Source organism: Taudactylus pleione, unplaced genomic scaffold (assembly GCF_031769625.1).
Source record: "Taudactylus pleione unplaced genomic scaffold, aTauple2 ptg000098l, whole genome shotgun sequence".
Classification (NCBI taxonomy): Eukaryota; Metazoa; Chordata; class Amphibia; order Anura; family Myobatrachidae; genus Taudactylus; species Taudactylus pleione.
The window spans coordinates 2,098,131-2,118,123 of NW_028284500.1; the positions used below are offsets into that span (position 1 = coordinate 2,098,131).

The following is a 19,993-nucleotide window of genomic DNA, read 5'->3' on the forward strand; positions in this document are numbered from 1 at the left end:
AAATAGCTTAGCTTTTCTCAGCCGCCACCTGGTAGCTTCCGCCATCTTAAGATGACCTTAGACTTTGTAACCTACTGTGTAGACTACAACTCTGCATGGTTTTCACTGAAGAGGGATGTTTGAAATAGCGATGATAAGAGATGATAACAAGGCCAAATACCAAAGCATAAATATGCCCCTTAAAATGTACCTGTCACCAAAAATAAATCCTCAAGTACCCCCAACAGGCCACGATTTCCAGATTTCTGGAGAGGTGTGTGATCATCATTGACCAAGCAAAATAGATGACCTCACCTATGCATGATTAAAGAAATCCCGGCAACATGACATGTTGGGGATTGGAGTTGAAAAGCCCTGCTCTAGGAACTAGGGACATTAGTAAGGCATAGAGGACACAATTATTTTGTGACCTGAAACCACTTTATTCGAATGCAACCTCTCAATTAATATATTTAAAAGCTGAATTTGCATGGATATTGCTTCAGCCCACATAATGACAGTGTTTCATTTTGTTGTCATTGCTTTATGGATCTCTTCTGTGCCGAAGAGCACAAATATTAAACTCACATCATCGGTAGGGCATTTGCCCAAATACATTATAATTCAAAAGATTTAGAACACCTCTATATTTCCAGCTTTTATTAAAACTTATGCTGGGCATACACAGCCAGATAAAATGTCTGTCAGACCGTCAGAGAAATCTCACAGTGTATAGCCCGACATCCGTGCTCCGCCCCCGGGGGAGGAGACATTTCCCTGAAGGAACACAGGAAATGTCTGTCTGTCGGCCGCGCTGGGCATACACTGCCCGATGCGGCCGACCGTTACCGGGTAAATATCGCATCGGACGGGCATGCTGGACAATCCTGCATGCCCGACCGAGCAATATCTAACCCTCGGTCGCCCGCACACACGCTACAATTATCGGGGCGATCCGCCGATATCAGGCGGATCGCCCCGATAATTGTAGCGTGTATGGCCAGCATTACACAGTTTATTGTCTCAATGTACTATGAAACTAAAGCTTAGAAGAAATAAACAATTGGAGTTAAAAAAAAGAAAACAGAATCATTTTGTTTAACAAAAATTAAGTCTAAATTTTTGACTCAGCAAAGTAGCCGCCTTCTGCAGATATACAGTAACTGCCGAACACACTGGTGGCATTCTTTCCTCCTGTCCAGTTCAACCCAAACAAGAGCTCAATGGGGTTTAGCTCTGGAGACTGTGCCGGCCATTCCATGATTTGAAGCCTATTGTCTTGTTCTTTTCCTCAAGGGTAGTTCTTACGTAGCCCGAACGTACGTTTGGGTCATTTCTTGCTGTAGGATGAACCAACACCAGTGGGGTTTTGCATGGTGCTGGAAAATGCTGTGGTAGGCCTTTTGGTTCAGGGTGGCAGTCACTATGTGCAAGCTGCTGACTCAGGATCCAGCATAGAGCCCGAGACCATCACGCTTCCTCCTCAGTGTTTGACGCTTAGTGCGACAGGTGCTTATTTCCTACTAGCCGCCACTTCCTGCCATGTTTAATTCCCAAAATTTAAAAAGGGCTATGGTTTTACTAGCAAAATATGGGGTGTTTTGCTAATTACAGCATTGCCCTTTTAAATTTTGGGCTGAATGAGGGCGGCCGCTTCTATTTTTAAGTGTGGCCTCCTGGTCGCTAGCTAACCTGTGGGTTACCACCCACAGCTTTAGCTACCGAACAGGTTGATGGTCGCGATGGTCAAGACCATCGCGACCATCGGGGCTTGCGACGAGACCCTAAGGTTGGGTTTCGGCAGCCGCAAGCCCCAGGGAGGTTCCTGCTCTGATCGAGCAGGAAGCTCCCCACTGACATCAGCAATGTCAGTTCCTTAAGGAACGCCTCCGTTTGTGTAGCCACCCCCCCAGCTCCGCCTACAAAACGGGGCGAGCTGTCGATCAACATCGACAGCCGCCCCTTTTGTAGTGAGCTCCGGAGCGAGAGAATTTCTCTCTCGCTTCAGGGCTTGCGACCGGGTCTGAATGAGACCCATAGACCCCACACACTGAGGAACCATCCTTTTGCATGCTTGACAGAGTACCTTCACCCTGCGTGATGAGCCAAAGATTTCGCATTTACAGTATTTGTCGTCCATAGGACTTTCTTCCAGTCTTCAGTAGTACACTGGCAGTGCGTCATGGACCAGGCAAGCCCCTTTTTCATTGCTGCAGAACAGCTGTAAGTTCTTCACCCGTTACTTGTTCCCTGATAAAGACCTTTTTTTTACAACTCTTACATTTACATTATGTTTCAGTTTTTTGCTAACCTAAACTGGAAAAATGGCGGTGTTCTAAAACCTTTAACCGGTAGTTAGGTATTTAGGTATATCGCTCTCTGGGCAGATAGATATATGGCTATTTAACATTTGCACCAGCTGAGACTGAGGAGAATTTGGAGCTTACAGTATTCTAAAAGAGGATTTATGTTGCAGATGGCACCAAATTTCATTGGATGGGGTCAAATTGGCAAGACGCGGGGCAGTGTATATGCTGCTGTTCATAGTGTGGCACCTGCCCACCCAGAAACAACATTAAATTTGTAGCATTCACATTTAATATATAGCTTAATTTGTATGCCAGGGCCATAATTAAGGGAGTGCGATCGGTGCACTGGCACAGGACACTGGGGGCGGCACCGTTGCTACCCCACGGCACCTGCATGTGGCTTGCAGGGTGCCATGAACGGCACACTGCAGCCAGTATCACTGCTGTGGAGCCACCAGGATTGTCCAAGGGATGGTCCAGTCAGGCACCCTCAAGCCTGTGGAGCTGCCGGGCAGTGTCCTAAAGCCGGCGGCTACGCCCCCTAGGTGTGACATGATGACGTTGCAGGCTTAGGGGCCGAGGCCGGCATAGGGCCACAAAGAGCCCTGTTGTATGCCCTAACTGTACTACACTTGCATATTAATAGCCATGATAAAGCTCTTCAAATACAGAAGACCTGCAGTACAAAGTACAATACATGCAACTCTGCGAGCGTCAGTTTTGCATGAAGAAGAATCTTTATCAGGCCTCAGGTGCACGATGTAACCGTTTAGGTATAGGTAACAGATACTTGTTAATACCACGTAGGAACCTTTTACAGTGACGGATTTCTGCTATTTCAACAGAGTGCTGTAAAGCATAGCAGGACTGAAATGAAGGGTTTGAGGCATCATTACATAACCCGTTTTCTGACATAGAAAGCTTTAAATATTGTAGTTCATGTGTAACACAGCAGAACATATATCGCTCTTGTTTATTAATGGTAAAATGCACCCTATCTATAAGCAAGGTTTACGTTCACCGTATTACTATAGAAATGGTTTTGGAAGACGTGGGCATTAGCCGTCCTCTGCATATTTTATCTATTATTAAATCTGGAAAGGATCCATGTTCCTTCTGTTGTAGAATGAAAGCTGACCTGTAACTCTGGTGTTTTCTGCTTTGCTTATACTTCCAGAACGTCTGGGAGACTAGTCCTTCCGCATCCCCACAAAGGAAGTTGAGCATCCTCGGGCATCCCACTTCCCTGTCATCATACCCTACCGGGCCTGATAATGTGAATCGCATCTTGGTGGCCTCACTCCTGCTATGTGAGGATGATATTCACGTCATGGGAGTGGGGTCGTAATGGGGCACGAATCACGTTATCACGCCGCCTGCACTGGACCAATAAGTCATCAATAATGAGTTTACTATGGGGATCCCTCATGCGCAGATCACCGATAATCACTCAATGGCGTAAATACCTGCATTGAGTACATCTCTGAGTCAGGCCTTATGAGCAAAATGGTTTCTTGGAGTGAATGGAGTTGTTGCAGTTTTTTTTGCTTACATTTACAAAAGGCACTAGGGGGTCTATATACTAAGCTGTGTTAGGAGACAAAGTGAACGGTGGTGAGGTACCAGCCAGTCAGCTCCTAACTGTCATCTCACAGGCTGTGTTTGAAAAATGGCAGTTAGGAGCTGATTGGTTGGCAGCTTATCACGGTTCACTTTATCTACTAACACAGCTTAGTAAATAGACCCCTAGGTATGGTAATAAAGCAAATAGTAACAGCACGTGAACACCGCACTTAGACATCATCAAATGGGATTTAAGTTTTCTTTCAGTAAACAATATACTGTATGTTGAACAAGATATCCCTTATACACAGGAATACTATTACTTTACTAAACAAAAATAGGTATAAAACATACATTGCTTTATTATTATTATTATTATTATTTATTATTATTAATAAGATTTTTTTTGTACTATATTGTTCCTTATACTCTAACTAAAGGATTGCACATATAGGACCTTATTTAGAGGCGGCCGTACGGTCTACGACCGCACGGCCGCTTCGATGTTTGGCCAGTGCGCATGCGCACGAGGGAGCCCCTCTGACAGAGCCGGAAGCTCTCCGGGGCTTACGACAAGTGAGACCCTACCCTAGGGTCTCGTCGTAAGCCCCGATGGTCGCGATGGTCTCTGACCATCACGACCATCACCCGAGCGGTCGTTAGAGCTGTAGGTGTAAACCCACAGCCTAACGACCGTAACAGAAGCGGGTGGTCAGGATGCAAGCGGCCGCCCAGTTTCTGAGCGACCGCTTGCATCCTCCGACCGCCTCTGAATGAGGCCCATAATACTTTGTGATATATGCTGGGAAGCACTGGAGAGTGTTTGAAGGGGCAGAACGAGGGGGGGAGCACTCGGTGCTGTAGGAACAGAATAAGATCTGCTCTTGGCAACTCACAACCAGCCCTCTGCAGCACAGAATGCGGCACTTTTCCAAACCTCTTCCAGGTGGCTGCTGTCAAAGCCAGTATTGGACATATGTCACCAGGTCTTTGTGTGCGTACCGTCTAAAATGCCCCTACCTGAAAGGAGCCTCATATCTAACCAAGCACAAAGTACCCAGTGGCCTTTTCTATTTATAACCTATATAGCTCAACCTTTGGCCTTACGGCACAGTGCTATTATGCCTAACGTGTATACGTGCATCTACCTACAGACATTGCTGTTATCAATGTGAGTTATCATCCCAGCTATAAACCTGGAATAGAAACTGCATAAAATGTATGTAGAGCGAAATATCCTCATAAAAGCATTTTTTCATTCATCCACACCCATCATTTAGTCCCAGTGGTGCCCCAGTTTTACATCCAGCGACTCCCACTGGCTAATTAGGCATCATGTTGTATGAGTCGCTGTGCGCTGTGTAATGACTATTCTTCATAGAGCCGTCTCCTGCCACAGCTGAGAGACACATAGCGGCAGCACCGAGGGTGAATGTGCGGCAGCCTATCTCCCTTTCATAGCTTATTTTGACAACTAGCTGACATCACAAATCCCAGATAATCATTCGGGCTGACAACTTGAAATGAGATCTGAAATCCATACTGAACTTTACTGATAAAGGACACTTATAAGCACATTCAAAAATCCGAGATGGGTTCAAAAATGTACTCTGTCACATAATGGTACAGCGCGCTGTGTGGGTTTCTCTGGGTAAGAACAGCAGATGCTATTTCTTTTCCAGCTAAGGAGGCTGTATAATCCAGGCTCATTCCAGTACCTCACACTAACATAAGATGGTGTGAGGCCCAAGCCAGAGCTGTAACTAAAATTTTTGGTGCCCTGGGCCAAAAAGAGCATTGGCGCCCCCCTATTTTTTCACACAGGGTCATAGGATGTGCCCGAAAAAGGGGTGTGGCCCATTATAAATCTGATTTGTGCCATACGATGATTAAGGGGTACCAATCCCATTGTACCACTATTATCCAGGTGTCACTACCAAATACAGGGCCTGATTCAGACCCGCTCGCAAGCGAGCCCCGCAGCGAGTGAGAATTGCACTCGCTCAAGGGCTCGCTACAAACGGGGCGGCTGTCAATGTTGATCGACAGCTCGCCCCGTTTTGTAGGCGGGGTGGCTGGACAAACTGAAGCGTTCCTGAAGGAAAGCCTGACGTTTTTGGGCGGCCCTGTTAGAGCCAGAAGCTCACTGGGGCTTGCAGCAGACGAGACCCTACCACAGGGGTCTCGTCGCAAGCCCGATGGTCGCGACCATCACCTGGCCGCTCGCAAAAGCTGTGGGTGGTCACCCACAGCTTAGCGAGCGGCCAGGAGGCCGGGTTTTTTTAAAAAGCGGCCGCCCTGATTCAGAGCGAGCACTCGCTTTTTGCGAGCGGCTCTGAATCAGGCCCACAGTGTGATAAAAGAGGATGTGACTGAAGGTGCTTGGGGAGGTGGCCAGATAGAAGGGGAGTCAGCCAGGGAGGAGATAGGCGCGGACGGGAGCTTTCAGAGATAAAGAGGAAGCTGCGAGTGAGAATGATTATAAAAATTGACAGGCCCAAATAGTGCCCCCTGCCCTGCGGTGACCTGTGCGGTGGCCCATGTCGCACCACCCTAGTTACGGCCCTGGTCCAAGCAACAAGGAAAAGGCAGTAAAAGACCTTTCCCCAGGAGCATGTCTATAATGGATGCAGGGTGTGCTATCCACACGGGCCCCTGGGTCCAGGGGGGCCCACACCGCACACCCTGCACCCATACTTTTTAATACTTCCCTGAAGTCCCACGTCGTCTGGAGAAGCGCTACACAAAACACCTGGAAAATGGCCGCTGGTGCCATATTCCCGGAGTTCTGCGCAAGTGCACTAGGGAAATCTCTGGGAAAATGTCTGCCGCACCATTTTCCCGGTGACCTGCGCAGTAGACTCTGGGCACATACTAGTGCCCGGAGTCTACTGAGGCTGTCAGTGCGCGTCGGCCACTGGAGAGAGAGGAGGGGGCCCCAGACGGGGAGTGAACATGGGCCCCCTCCTCTCTTAATATGCCGCTGTCTTTGTTATTTTTATTTATATAAAACTTTATTTTTATCAGGGCAACAAGAACACCGTAAAAATGAAATCTGCTGAACAGACCTTGTTTTGCAGAGTCACATTCAATAGATTTGAAATTCTCCAACTAAACATAACGTAATACCAAGGCTAAAGACAAAATAAGGGAAGGGAGATAGGTAGGGTGGGCAATGGGGGTGCAGATGGGGAACGCAGATGTATTATTTCATTCATAAGTGGGATAAGAGGGTATAAACTGTAACAACAGGTTTTGGAGGGGGAAGGTGGTGTTTATTCACCTATTGAACTTGATTTTATATATATACAGTACTGTGCAAAAATGCTGCAAAGTAAGAATGCTTTCAAAAATAGAAGTGGTAATAGTTTATTTTTGATCAATTAACAAAATGCAACAGAAGAGAAATCTAAATCAAATCAATATTTGGTGTGACCACCCTTTGCCTTCAAAACAGCATCAATTCTTCTAGGTACACTTGCACACAGTTTTTGAAGAAACTGGCAGGGAGGTTGTTCTAAACATCTTGGGGAACTAACCACAGATCTTCTGTGGATGTAGGCTTGCTCAAATCCATATAGGGCCTATTCATCATCGGAGGCCGTATGGCCTCCGATGATGAAGTATTGTTCTCGCTGCGAGGGATACTTAAGTATCCAACTTGCAGCGGGGGACAGATTACTCCGGAGCAATTCATCATTGCTTCGGTGAGGGGACAACTGCTCTGAAAAGCAGTTGTCCCTGTGGTTAGTATCGCAGCTCCCCATCGTCCCGCCTACGCATGCTTGACCTCAGGTCTCACATGCTCATAGCCTCCGGGGAGCTGAGGGATCCCTCTTCGCATCCCCGGAACTCCTTCCTGTGGGATCCGAGAACAAGTGCCGTCTGAAGATGGCGCTTGTTCTCGGAAGCAAACTCCAAAAAATTTCAGTATTCAGAGTTTGCTGAATATCAGGGGTCCTTTTCGGACCCCTGATGATGAATAGTCTGGTTACTACAATATGCGGAAACTAGCGTTTCCGCATGGTTACCGGGCAATGTAGTTTTGATGAATTCGGTCCCTCTGTCTCTTCATGTAATCCCAGACAGACTCGATGATGTTGAGATCAGGGCTCTGTGGGGGCCATATCATCACTTCCAGTACTCCACATTTTTTCCACACCTGCCTAAACTTTTTGCACAGTACTGTATATATATTATGGTAAGTGTATATATACCATGGGGGCATAGGTATAGCTATAGAGGGTGCAGGGGGTGCCATTGCTATGGGGCCCAGAGACTTAGGAGGCCCCAGACCCAAGTCATATACTGTAGTTGTCTACCAAATTCCCAGAATTGCTTGTTAAGCAATCGGTCTCGGCCTGTTGCCTGGTATGAAAATGGGGAATCGTCAGCATTAGATGGTGATTTTTGTGTCTCTCTCTCAGTAAAGCTCCACACTGATATGATCCATCGCCTGGAAAGCACTGCACTGTTATATAATATGAACCTAGAGGGGATTGTAAGCAAAAAATTAACTGGTAAAACCAATTTTTTTAGACAGTATGAACTGGGGATACTATGGTGTGGCACAATATGAATTGTGGCACATTATGAACTGGTGGCACTATAATGTGGCATAATATGAACTGAGGGGCACTGTAATGTGGCATAACATGAACTGGGGGCACTGTAATACGACATAACATGAATTGGGGGCACTGTAATGTATCACAGTATGAATTGTTGGCACTGTTATGTCACGTAATATGAACTGGGGGGCATTGTAAGGTGGCATAATATGAAATGAGGGGCACTGTAATGTGCCATAACATGAACTGGGGGCACTGTAATGTAGCACAGTATGACCTGAAGGCAATACAGTGCGACATAACATGAACTGGGAGAACTACAATGTGGCATGATGAGAACACAACACTACAATGTGGAATAGTATCTGAGTACACTGTAGTGCAGTGTGAACTAGGGCACATCTATGGTGCATAACATTTACTAGAGTTCTACTAGAGTTCTCTTCGCTACAGAGAGAGTTGTCTCTCTAAAAGGTTTGGGGTGGGGGCCTTCTCAAAATGTTGCTATGTAATATCTCAGACCCTTTCACACCCTGGAGGCCACAAAGAACCCTCATCCATGTCTGCCAGTCCTATCCGCCAGGCCCTACACTGGCTCCTCTTACACTACAACTCCTCACATAAAGCCCTCACACAATCCCCTCCCACCAACATCTCTAACCCCGTCACACTCCTGCAGGCCCACTTTGCTCTGCCGATGGCCATCACCTCTCTTCCCAACTGACTTCTTCTTCCCACTTCTACCTCCAGGATCTTTCCTGTGCTAACCAATTGGGACTCTCTTCCTATCAGACTCCCCTCCGCTCTCCAAAGCTGCCCAAACTCATTTCTTTATAAAAGCCACCCAGCTCCTCCTATCCAACCCCTTTTGTTTTTCGAACACCGACTCAGTACCCCTCCCCTTTAGATGGTAAGCTCTCATGAGCATAGCCCTCTTCCCTGTTGCACCTTTCCTTGTTAGCATCTTTTCCCATTGTAAACTTGCCTGCTGTGCCCATCAACTGGAGTAAGTTTCAGCCAGTGCTGATTTTGTAGTTATAGTGACTGTATTTACCTAAATGTGTTGTTATTGACTGCCATGCATGTATTATTTTGTATCCTGCTATGTTCTGCTTTGTTTGTACTGTAATATTTAAACAATTTCTGTCCTGTTGTTTGTACTGTATTTATATATGCACTTTGTACAGTGCTGCTGATTCATTGTTGTGCCCTATAAATAAAGGATAATAATAAATAAAACACACTTTACAGCTGCCTGAATATGTGATTCCAGTTTATTTGAATATTTACTGACATTTCGGGTTGGGTAACACAAGAGGAAGTTTCTGATAAAAACTCTTAAAACACAATAGTTAAGAAGGTTATCATGCCACAGTAATGGGTGATCACCCGGAAGGTTGTCCTGTCTGGTGATCATCCCTTTTGTGAAACAGAGTTGCCTTGTGGCCCTGTGGTCACAGTTTCCCCAACACCGGGTATCACTGTTCATCCTAGTCAGTCTATCTATATACCGCTAACATCTATAGTAAACGTTACAGGGTGTTTCCTTATTGTTGAAGAAATAGTGCTTTTAGTGAACTCCATCCTTACGTTGTCCCAGGTCATCTGGCTGGGGTTCTGAGGGCCAAATGTAATAGGGTGAGAGTTTAGAAAATGTGAGAAAAAACAAAAATTTTTCAGACTCAAAAAACTCCCAAGATTTAAACTCTAATTCAAGTGTTTCCTGTTTTGAAAATACAATGATCAATGGGCGGAATTCAATTGATTTCGAGGCCAGCATCTCCCGTCTAAAGTGACAGGAGATCACGGGCTGCTATTCAATTGTGCCAGCGTTTCACGCTGATCGCACCCAAAGTGGTCGGGTTTAGCCGCGTAAAACGGCTAACCCCGACCAAAGTGCTGGGCGCGATCGCGAAAAGTGATGTTTGGGCGCCCAAACATGTCACTTTTCGCACATTTCAGCTCTCATCCCCCAGGGGCTGCAAGCTGAAATGTAGCGCTTGGCAGTTGATCGCGCCCGACAGGAGCATGAATAGAATAGCTCCGTCGGGCGCGATAGGGGATGAAAATAATTGAATTCCGCCCAATGTATTAGTGTGAGAGTATTACTGCTAAACTCTAACATTTTCTAAACTCTCACCCTATTACATTTGGCACAGAGGGCCTGATTCAGATCCGCTCGTAAGCGTCCGCACGCTTTCTCTGAGCGATGGTTGCACAACTGCGCATGCGTATGGTTGGCATTGCGCGTGCGCAAACCAGTCACTGCGTTTGGAAATCGTGCGCTCGTAAAACACAGAGGGGCTGCTTTTTTGAGTGACTGAATGTGCCGTTTGTGGGTGGTAACAGGGGAAGGTCCTTGAAAACGGGGGAGTGGTTGTGCGAACGCAGGCGTGCCCAACGGTCAAAAGGGCGTTTAATGGGAGTGCATAATTAGCAAAGGAGCGTCATCGATCACGTCACTTGGTTGTCTTTTAGCCTGAACTGCTCGCAGTGATTGCGGGAAGTAATCCTACCTCAAGCACTGCGAGCAGTTCAGATGCCGTTCGATGTTCTCGATTAATCTAATAAAAACAGGAGATGATGTGATTTGCGAACGGCAAAGGGGCGTCTTGAAAAAATAGCGAGCGCATTTAGCAGACGCTCGCACAGACATAGAGGCGTCCTCACACCGCAAAGAGCGAACGCTAAATTTTAATATCAGGCCCCTTTTTGAGAGCGAGTGGCCGCAAATAGCGTCCGGCTCTGAATCAGGCCCTCAGTCTCCCTCCCTTTCTAGATCATGACAGTTCTGTATTGGGTCTAGCGAATCAAGTAGGAAGCTACAAAATATGGATATTATACACCTATACAATGCTTGGTTATTGCAGACCAATCCAAAGGGAGAAAGAGTCCTAATGGCTTGAGAGAAGGCAAAAGTGCTGTATTTGGATACATTTAAATGGTCTTAATATTTGGAAAGAGAGTCTTTGGGGAAGGAAGGGGTAGCCATTGTTCTTGTTTGGAAAGTATGTGGGGTGCTTAAGGTCTAATTGGTAAAACTATAAGTGGATAATCCGTCTCCTACCAAAGGCAGTGCCCAAGCCATGGACATGCCTCTTACTTGTGTCATGCATGGTCCTTGTAATAAAACTAAGGACCTTATTCAGACCTGGTCGCAAGTGCTGAGCACTCGCAACCGGGTCGATGTTAAGGCCCTGCGCACGCGCAGCGGCCGCACTGCGCGTGCGCAAGCCCCGGTGCGAGAGAGAATTTCTCTCGCTCCGGAGCTCACTACAAAAGGGGCGGCTGTCGACATGAGTCACTAAACGCTGATCAACAGCTCGACCCGTTTTGTAGGCGGGGCGGGGGGGGTGACTACACAAACGGAGGCGTTCCCAAGCGAATGCCTGCTGTTTTGTGGGCAGCCGCACTGACATCAGTGGGGAGCTTCCTGCTCGATCAGAGCAAGAAGCTCCCTGGGGCTTGCGGTTGCCGAGACCCAACCTTAGGGTCTCGTCGCAAGCCCCGATGGTCGCGATAGTCTTCACCATCGTGACCATAACCCTGGTCGGTCGCTAAGCTGTGGGTGGTAACCCACAGCTTAGATAGCGACCAGGAGGCGGCACTAAAAAAAAGAAGCGGCCGCCCTCATTCAGAGAGAGCGCGCTTCTTGCGACTGCCTCTGAATGAGGGCCTAAATCTTTCCATGTTTAAATATACAGCAAGCACTTCATTCCGAGCTCACTTTGCCGTTTGCCAAGATTGTCGTTGGAGTGTTGAGTTTGAAGGGGGGACATGAGGGCTTGTGCCAGCAAACATCCCTATTGTTATACTCACCACTGCTCTTGCCTTCCCCACTAGATTAGCAAACAAAATAGCAACTTTTTGAGAATAATGTGAGTAAGATATATCCTACATTTAGTCACACAGTTTATGTGCATCTATATTACCATCAAATAGGTGCTGGTGCGTAGTTGAAGGCGCTGGCCATAATTGTTCCCGCATTGCTTACACATATATTTGCCCATATGCAGAGCTGTACGCAGCTTGTGGCAGGACCACCCCATCTTGCTTGGTTTGCTACCTGTCGTCATTCTCATTACACACATGCACCAGTCCTGTGCTTGGTGCAAAAGATACATCTGAAAACAGGCGTATTTACACTTCCGGCCAAGGGGCAGATACAATTAGCCGCTATGTTTGCTGTGCGGGTTTGCTGGTAAACCCACGGCCAACATGCAATAATCCACAGATACTACGTTTAGTGCACTCTCTGGGGCTTAATGCATGGGGTATTGGCACTCAACTGGATAGCTCTAGCCAGAGCAATTAGCTGCGGGTAAACCTCGCTGCTAACTGAACCTTCCCCCAGGTCTACATAGCCTGCCGCCAACACACCCTGGAACATTGCCTACATAACAACACCTCACTAGAGTCCAGCAAGTGGAGATGCAACTAAATGCATACAATTCCCCATCGTCCATATTTGTGTCTATTCCTTTCTGAAGCATGTGTAGTGTGAAACCATGTAAGCTAGTCTCCACAAACGTGTACATTCAGCTCTGCGGCAGCCCCATACTGTTGTCCCTGCATTTTTTGGAAATTGTCATGAGTGCACAATAATCCTGAGTTTTAGCAATACACTACATTGCCCCCACCCCACCACGCCCCCTTCCTCCATACCCTGATTGCTTTAACAGTGTTTTTACGTTCGTTCAGTTGTAAAACAGAGGCACCTATTGTTACACTACCTGCTTACTGAAATTCACTAACTGGATGCGCGATGCCTGCATCAGCATGTTTGCCCTGTTCTGTTATGTGCGGAGCACTTTCATAATGATTGATAACATGAATGTCTTGCTGCAGATTGACAGACAAACTCAGACGAGTAAAGGGATTTAATCATTGCTGAGATTAGAAACAGCTCTGCCCCGTGAATAAACCATTCATCCTGTGCCGATATAGCCAGACTTAGAACGCAACTAAAAAGGGGCATTCTGGGGCTCCCTGACGCGCACTGTTGAATTTCAGTTGTTTCTCCTGATATTAAATTCCATTTATAACCCTGGTTATTGAATTTCTCCATATGCTTGTGTAATGCTTGCAGCTGTAGAGCTTCCCAGTTACTCTGCACTGTACATCGCAGCTAGACTCAAGCACTATCCTCATCATGCCCAAAGGAAGCTACAGTCTTTCTGAGATAACATAATGTGATTTCTCAAGGATTACTCCAGGCAAAAAATGGTTTTCAAACCAGGCTTTGTTCATTTTGAAAACCTTTTTATTTTTTTTTCATACTTTACCCATAAGCGAGATGACCTGGTAGCCAATGCTAGCTCTGATTGTTTATGTGTTGATGTACATGTAACCGTCAGTGGTATCTCTTACATATGCCTGCATAGAAACTGCATATCTGCCATGATTCATCCCTCTGCTGCAGTACAGTCTGTGCAAATGACTATAAATAGCCTCTGATACAATGCGGTACAGTACCATTCTCCAGGCTTTCTATTATTTCACCTAACCAGCCAGTCTTCCTATTTTAATCTTTAGAGACTTCACTTGTTTCTATTTATTTTCACCTTGGAGAGCAGGATGCAAGTGAAGTTAACTGGACACACTGTCCTTGGTGCTGAGAGGAGTGTAAGACAAAAGTTACCCAGAAGGCTACGTTGACACTTTTTTTCGTCTTTGTTCCCCATGCAGGTCCCTTGGTGGTCTCTCAAAGTTGACCCACAGGTTGTCATTGAAGGAGAGATGTGAGAAGAGGAATGATGGAGAGCTGGCACCTCTGGAGCAGCCCGTATTCCGTCAGAGATCACTGAGTATTGAATGGTGAGAAGAGGGGGAAGGAGGCAGATTGTCATAGGGATTGTCCTTTGACTCTGGATGATGTTGGGACAGAGAGGACCTAAGCTAAAATGTTTGCTCCTTAAATGATACATTTGGGATGTAGTTTGTCTTTTGTACACTTTTTGTATTTATCACTTGACTCGCAAATTTAAATGATGGCTAGATGACACTGAATTGTTGAAGCGATGGAAGCGAGAGGCTCTGGAACATGAGTCGCTAAACGCTGAATGATGAAAGTGTCAGGATTAAGCTCAAGCTTTTTATTATACTATTTTATTATATTTTTTTATTATGTTATATTGTTTGCAATACACCCGGAAATGCGCTTATCCACCAAACTGCAAGATAGAAACACAAAATGGATCCCAAAAAGCATAGGACAAGTCCTTTTACCAAGTGCAGATGGCCATAGCAAGGAACATCCTCTCTACCCCTTAATCTCAATTCATTATTCCCACTCTACAAATTCAGATCTCATGTCTGCAGTAATGTGCAAAATCAGGCACATTGGGGTGTTTATTTTGTACCTTGCAAAGTTGGCTCTCTCTCCAGCCGATTCCATACTCTGCCGGTGAGAACTTCCTTTTTCTTCTCCTGAAACCTGTGCACCTTTTTGGAAACTCAGGTGCACTATAAGTGCACTACTGATCCATAGCTGGTTTTGCATTTTGCAGGAGTTGTTTAGTGTTTGTCAAATAGCTTGCACTGTTGTGTTGTAGATGATTTATAACACATGGAGGAATGGAATGGAATGGAGATGATCTGGCGCAGAGACAGCTAAGTGATAAATGATGATAATGTTGCAATGGAGCTTAATTATTAGGTAAAGCGATGAAATGGAGATGGTGAGATGGTCTGCAGAAATCGTTAAATGATGATGTCAGAGAGCAGCTGAATTAGAAGACTGAATAATAGAAAGTAGATGGTCTGGAGCAGAGATCACTAACTGATGAATAAGGATAATGCTGGAATGGGATTGAATTGGACAGACACAATAAGAGAAAGTAGATGGTCTGAAGCACTTTAGTCAGAGAATGCCGGTAGCCGCGCCTTAACACTCAGGTTAAGTCGCGGTAACCGGCATTCTCTGACTAAAGTGCCAGGTGTGCGGCTGTTAGCACCACACTAAGCCGGTAAACAGCTGCGCGCCCGGCACTTTTGTCGGATTTCTCCTCGCATCCCCAGGGGGGTGCGAGAAGAAATCCTTTAGCCCGACCAAACAACGCAGTGTATTTTTAGAGCTGCGGGAGCTCCCTCCCGCTGTTATTCATCATCAAACTTAATTTAATTTGGCCCAATGAGAGAATGTATATGGTCTGGAGCATAGATCGCTATATGATAAATAATGGTAATGCTGGAACAGGGATGAATGGGACAGAGAGAATGCAGATGGTCTGGAGCATAGATCGCTATGTGATAAATAATGATAATGCTGGAATGGGCAAGAATGAGACAGACACAATGAGAGAATGTAGATGGTCTGGAGCATAGATCGCTATGTGATAAATGATAATGCTGGAATGGGGATGAATAAGACAGACACAATGATAGAATGTAGATGGTCTGGAGCAGAGATCACTATGTGATAAATAAGGGTCATGTTGGAATGGGAATGAATAAGATAGACACAATAAGATAATGTAGATGGTCTGGAACATAGGGGGTCATTCAGACCCGCTCGCGAGCGGCAGTACGCTCGCAAGTGGGTCGATGTTCCCCACTGCGCATGCGCACGACACGGCGAGCGACGGGCTCACCATCGCTTCGGGTCTCGCACCATTTGATTGACAGCATGCCCCCTTTGATGGGCGTGCCTGCCAGACGGAGGCGTTCCCATGGGAACGCCTACCGTCTCAAGCCGGCCGCACTGACATCGGCTCTGATAGAGCCAAAATCACTCCAGGGCTTGCGGCAGCGAGACCCTACCGCAGGGTCTCCGTCGCAAGCCCGTGGTCGCGATGGTCAAGACCATCGCGACCATCATCATGGACGCTCGCTATAGCTGGGGGTGGTAACCCACAGCTATGCGAGCGTCCATGAGGACGCTCCAAAAAAAGGTAGGAGGGCCCTGATTCAGAGCGTGCGCTCTGGTCAGAGCATTCAGCTCTGAATCAGGCCCATAGATCGCTATGTGATAAATAAGGGTAATGTTGGACTAGGGCCCTGATTCAGACCCACTCGCGAGCGGCTGTCCGCTCGCAAGTGGGTCGATGGTCTGCACTGCGAGACGCGACGAGCGAAGGACTTTCCTTCGCTCGTAGTGTCTGATCAAAGGGGGCGTGCTGTCGATGTTGATTGACAGCACGCCCCCTTTGGTGGGCGTGCCGGGGGCGTGCCTGCCAGACGGAGGCGTTCCCAAGGGAACGCCTACCGTCAGAAGCCGGCCCCACTGACATCACTAGTGATGTCAGTGGGAGTGATTTTGGCTCTGACAGAGCCAAAATCACTCCTGGCCTTGCGGTTGAGAAACTCAACCGCAGGCTTCTGCTCGCAGTGGCGATGGTCGCGATGGTCAAGACCATCGCGACCATCATCCTGCACGCTCGTATATGCTGTGGGTGGTGACCCACAGCTATACGAGCGTCCAGGAGGACGCTCCATATTTATGGAGGTGGGCCCTGATTCAGAGCTCGCGCTCTGGTCAGAGCGTCCGGCTCTGAATCAGGGCCTAGGATTGAATGAGATTGACACAATGAGAGAATGCAGATGGTCTGGAGCAGAGATCGCTGTGTGATAAATAATGGTAATGTTGGAATGGGGATTAATGAGACAGACACAATGAGAGAATGTACATGGTCTGGAGCAGAGATCGCTGTGTGATAAATAAGGATAATGTTGGAATGAGGATGATTGAGATGAGAGAATGTAGATGGTCTGGAGCAGAGATCGCTGTGTGATAAATAATGGTAATGTTGGAATGGGAATGAATAAGACAGACACAATAAGATAATGTAAATGGTCTGGAACATAGATCGCTATGTGATAAATAAGTGTAATGTTGGACTGGGGATGAATGAGACAGACACAATGAGAGAATGTAGATGGTCTGGAGCAGAGATCGCTATGTGATAAATAAGGATAATGTTGGAATGAGGATGATTGAGATGAGAGAATGTAGATGGTCTGGAGCAGAGATCGCTGTGTGATAAATAATGATAATGTTGGACTGGGAATGAATGAGACTGACACAATGAGAGAACATAGAACATAGGGCCTGATTCAGAGCCGTTCGCTATTTGTGGTCGTTCGTTCAAAAACAAGGGGTGGCTATTCAAATGATCCGTTCGCAAATTGCAGTCTGTTCCCACCTCTAAGTCTGAACGAGCGAGCAAAACATACGCTCGTTTATTTGATAAAAACGCCCCCTGGCCGCACGCACCATACGTCATGTCCGCTATTTATTAGATTAATCGAGTACATCGTACAGCGTATGAACTGCTCGCTATTCTTGTGGTTGGTGTTTTCAACCGCTATTTTGCGAGCAGTTCTGAGTTAAAAAAAACCAAGTGACGTGGTCAATGACGCTGCTGTATTAATTATGCACTCCCTTAAAACGCCCGTTTTGACCTTTAAGCACGCCTGTGTTCGGATCTCCACTCCCCGTTTTCAAGCACCTTCCCCTGTTACCACCCACATACGCCTCATTCTGTCACTCAAAATAGCAGGCATTCGCTATATTGCGTACCAACGATTTTCGGCCGCACTGACTGGTTCGCGCATGCGTACTAAAAACCGTACGCATGCGCAGATGTGCGAACATCGCTCGGAACGAGCGTACTGCCGCTAGCGAGTGGCTCTGAATGAGGGCCATAGGCCCTGATTCAGAGCCGGAGGCTCTGACAGAGCGCTCGCTCTGAATCAGGGCCGTCCCTGCTCCTTTTTGGAGCGGCCTCCTGGCCGCTCACATAGCTGTGGGTGACCACCCACAGCTATAGCGAGCGGCCAAAATGATGTTCGCGATGGTCAAGACCATCGCGACCATCGGGTTTGCGTCAAGACCCTGCGGTAGGGTCTCGCTGCCGCAAGCCCTGGTGTGCTTTTGGCTCTATCGGAGCAAAAAGCACTCCAGAGCAAAAAGTGGGGCCAGCCCCAGACGGTAGGCGTTCCCATGGGAACGCCTCCGTCTGGGCAGCCATGTCTCCGGCATGCCCACCAAAGGGGGTGTGCTGTCAATCACCATCGACAGCACGCCCCCTTTGGTGCGAGACCCATAACCACGGCTTGGCCGTCGTTATTCGGGTCTCGCGCATGCGCATGACGGACCCGGGTCCGTCGTGCGCATGCGCACTAGAGCAACATCGGCCCGCTTGCGAGCGCTCAGCGCTCGCGAGCGGGTCTGAATCAGGCCCACAGATCGCTATGTGATAAATAAGGATAATGTTGGAATGAGGATGATTGAGATGAGATAATGTAGATGGTCTGGAGCAGAGATCGCTGTGTGATAAATAATGGTAATGTTGGAATGGGGATGAATGAGACAGACACAATGAGAGAATGTACATGGTCTGTAGTGCAGATTGCTGTGTGCTGAATGATGGAGCTTACTTATAAGATGGTTAATAATGGAGTTGGTCTAGAGCAGAGATCACCAAGAGCTAAATTATTATATGAATGACACATCGAGATGGAGCTGACTGACAGTGAGATGGCTGAGTCTGACCTGTTCCCAAAGAGAGATTAGTCAGTGGGTTTTGACGAGAGATAATTGAGCTTAACTGATGGAAGTGTTGGCTGATCCAGACCAACGAGCGATAGCAGTGTATTATGTCAGTGCTTTTATAGAGCTTATCACCTAACTGTAATTGGTGTAATATGATGGCAAAACTAGTGAAGTGATTACTGAACATTAAAGATGAGAATATAGCTTCATGAGAATGAAGCTGTCTTATATGACCTGGGACTAAGGACCTCATTCAGAGTCTCTCGCTAGGGTACGCTTGCTCGCTGGAAGCGATAATTGCACATCTGCGCATGCGTATAATTCGCAATGCGCGCGTGCAAGTCACTCGTTGCGATCTGATTTTGCTAGCTCGCAAGCCACTTTCAGGTCGCTGCTTTGACAGATAGCGCCGTTTGTGGGTGGTAACGGGTAGGTGCTTGTGAACGGGGGTGTGGATGTGCGAACGCAGGCGTGTCTGACCGTCAGAACAGCATTTAATGGGTGTGCATAATTAGCAAAGTAGCGTCTTTGCACACGTGACTTGGTTGTTTTTTAGCCAGTGCTTGGGATAGGTTAGGTCAACCCCAAGTGCTGCGAGCAGCTCCGATGGCCCACGATGTTCACGATTAATCAGACTCTTCCCGTAGATGACGTGTGCTGCAAGTGACCGGTGGGAGGTTTTATAGTGCAGCGTACACTAACTGCCGTCGCTCACTAAGACATAGAGGGCGTCCTTACAGCGCAAAGAGCGATCACTTGATTTGCATACCCGGCCCCTTTTTGCAAGCGAGCGATTGCATCTTGTGCGAGACTCTGAATGAGGTCCTAAGAGTGCATGTGACTGGCACCTAGTTCCCTTAGAGATCCGCTGATAGACCCAGATTCAGCCAGGAGCAGTCAGAGCTTTTTCAACAGGGCCCCTCTGGAGAAGTATTTGGAATTAAAAGGGTAGTTTCCGGCGCTGTCTGTGATCTATTCTGAATTAAAGAGCTTTTTGATAGTGTTCTCAATTTGTTCAGAGATATATGTAAAAAAAATGGAAAACAACATCATGTAATAACGTAAAAGAAGTTTGT

The 19,993-nt window shown here is 47.0% G+C and overlaps 1 protein-coding gene across 10 annotated transcripts in view; it reads left to right on the plus strand.

Annotated features, from left to right (window-relative positions):
- LOC148526422 (ankyrin repeat and fibronectin type-III domain-containing protein 1-like) overlaps positions 1–19,993 on the plus strand; it is a 493,356-nt gene that overhangs the window by 353,113 nt on the left and 120,250 nt on the right. For all 10 annotated transcript variants that reach the window (XM_088470360.1, XM_088470359.1, XM_088470361.1 and 7 more), the window contains one exon: positions 14,111–14,239. In XM_088470360.1, coding sequence (XP_088326486.1) covers positions 14,111–14,239 — 129 coding nt within the window. The remainder of the gene's footprint in view (positions 1–14,110; positions 14,240–19,993) is intronic.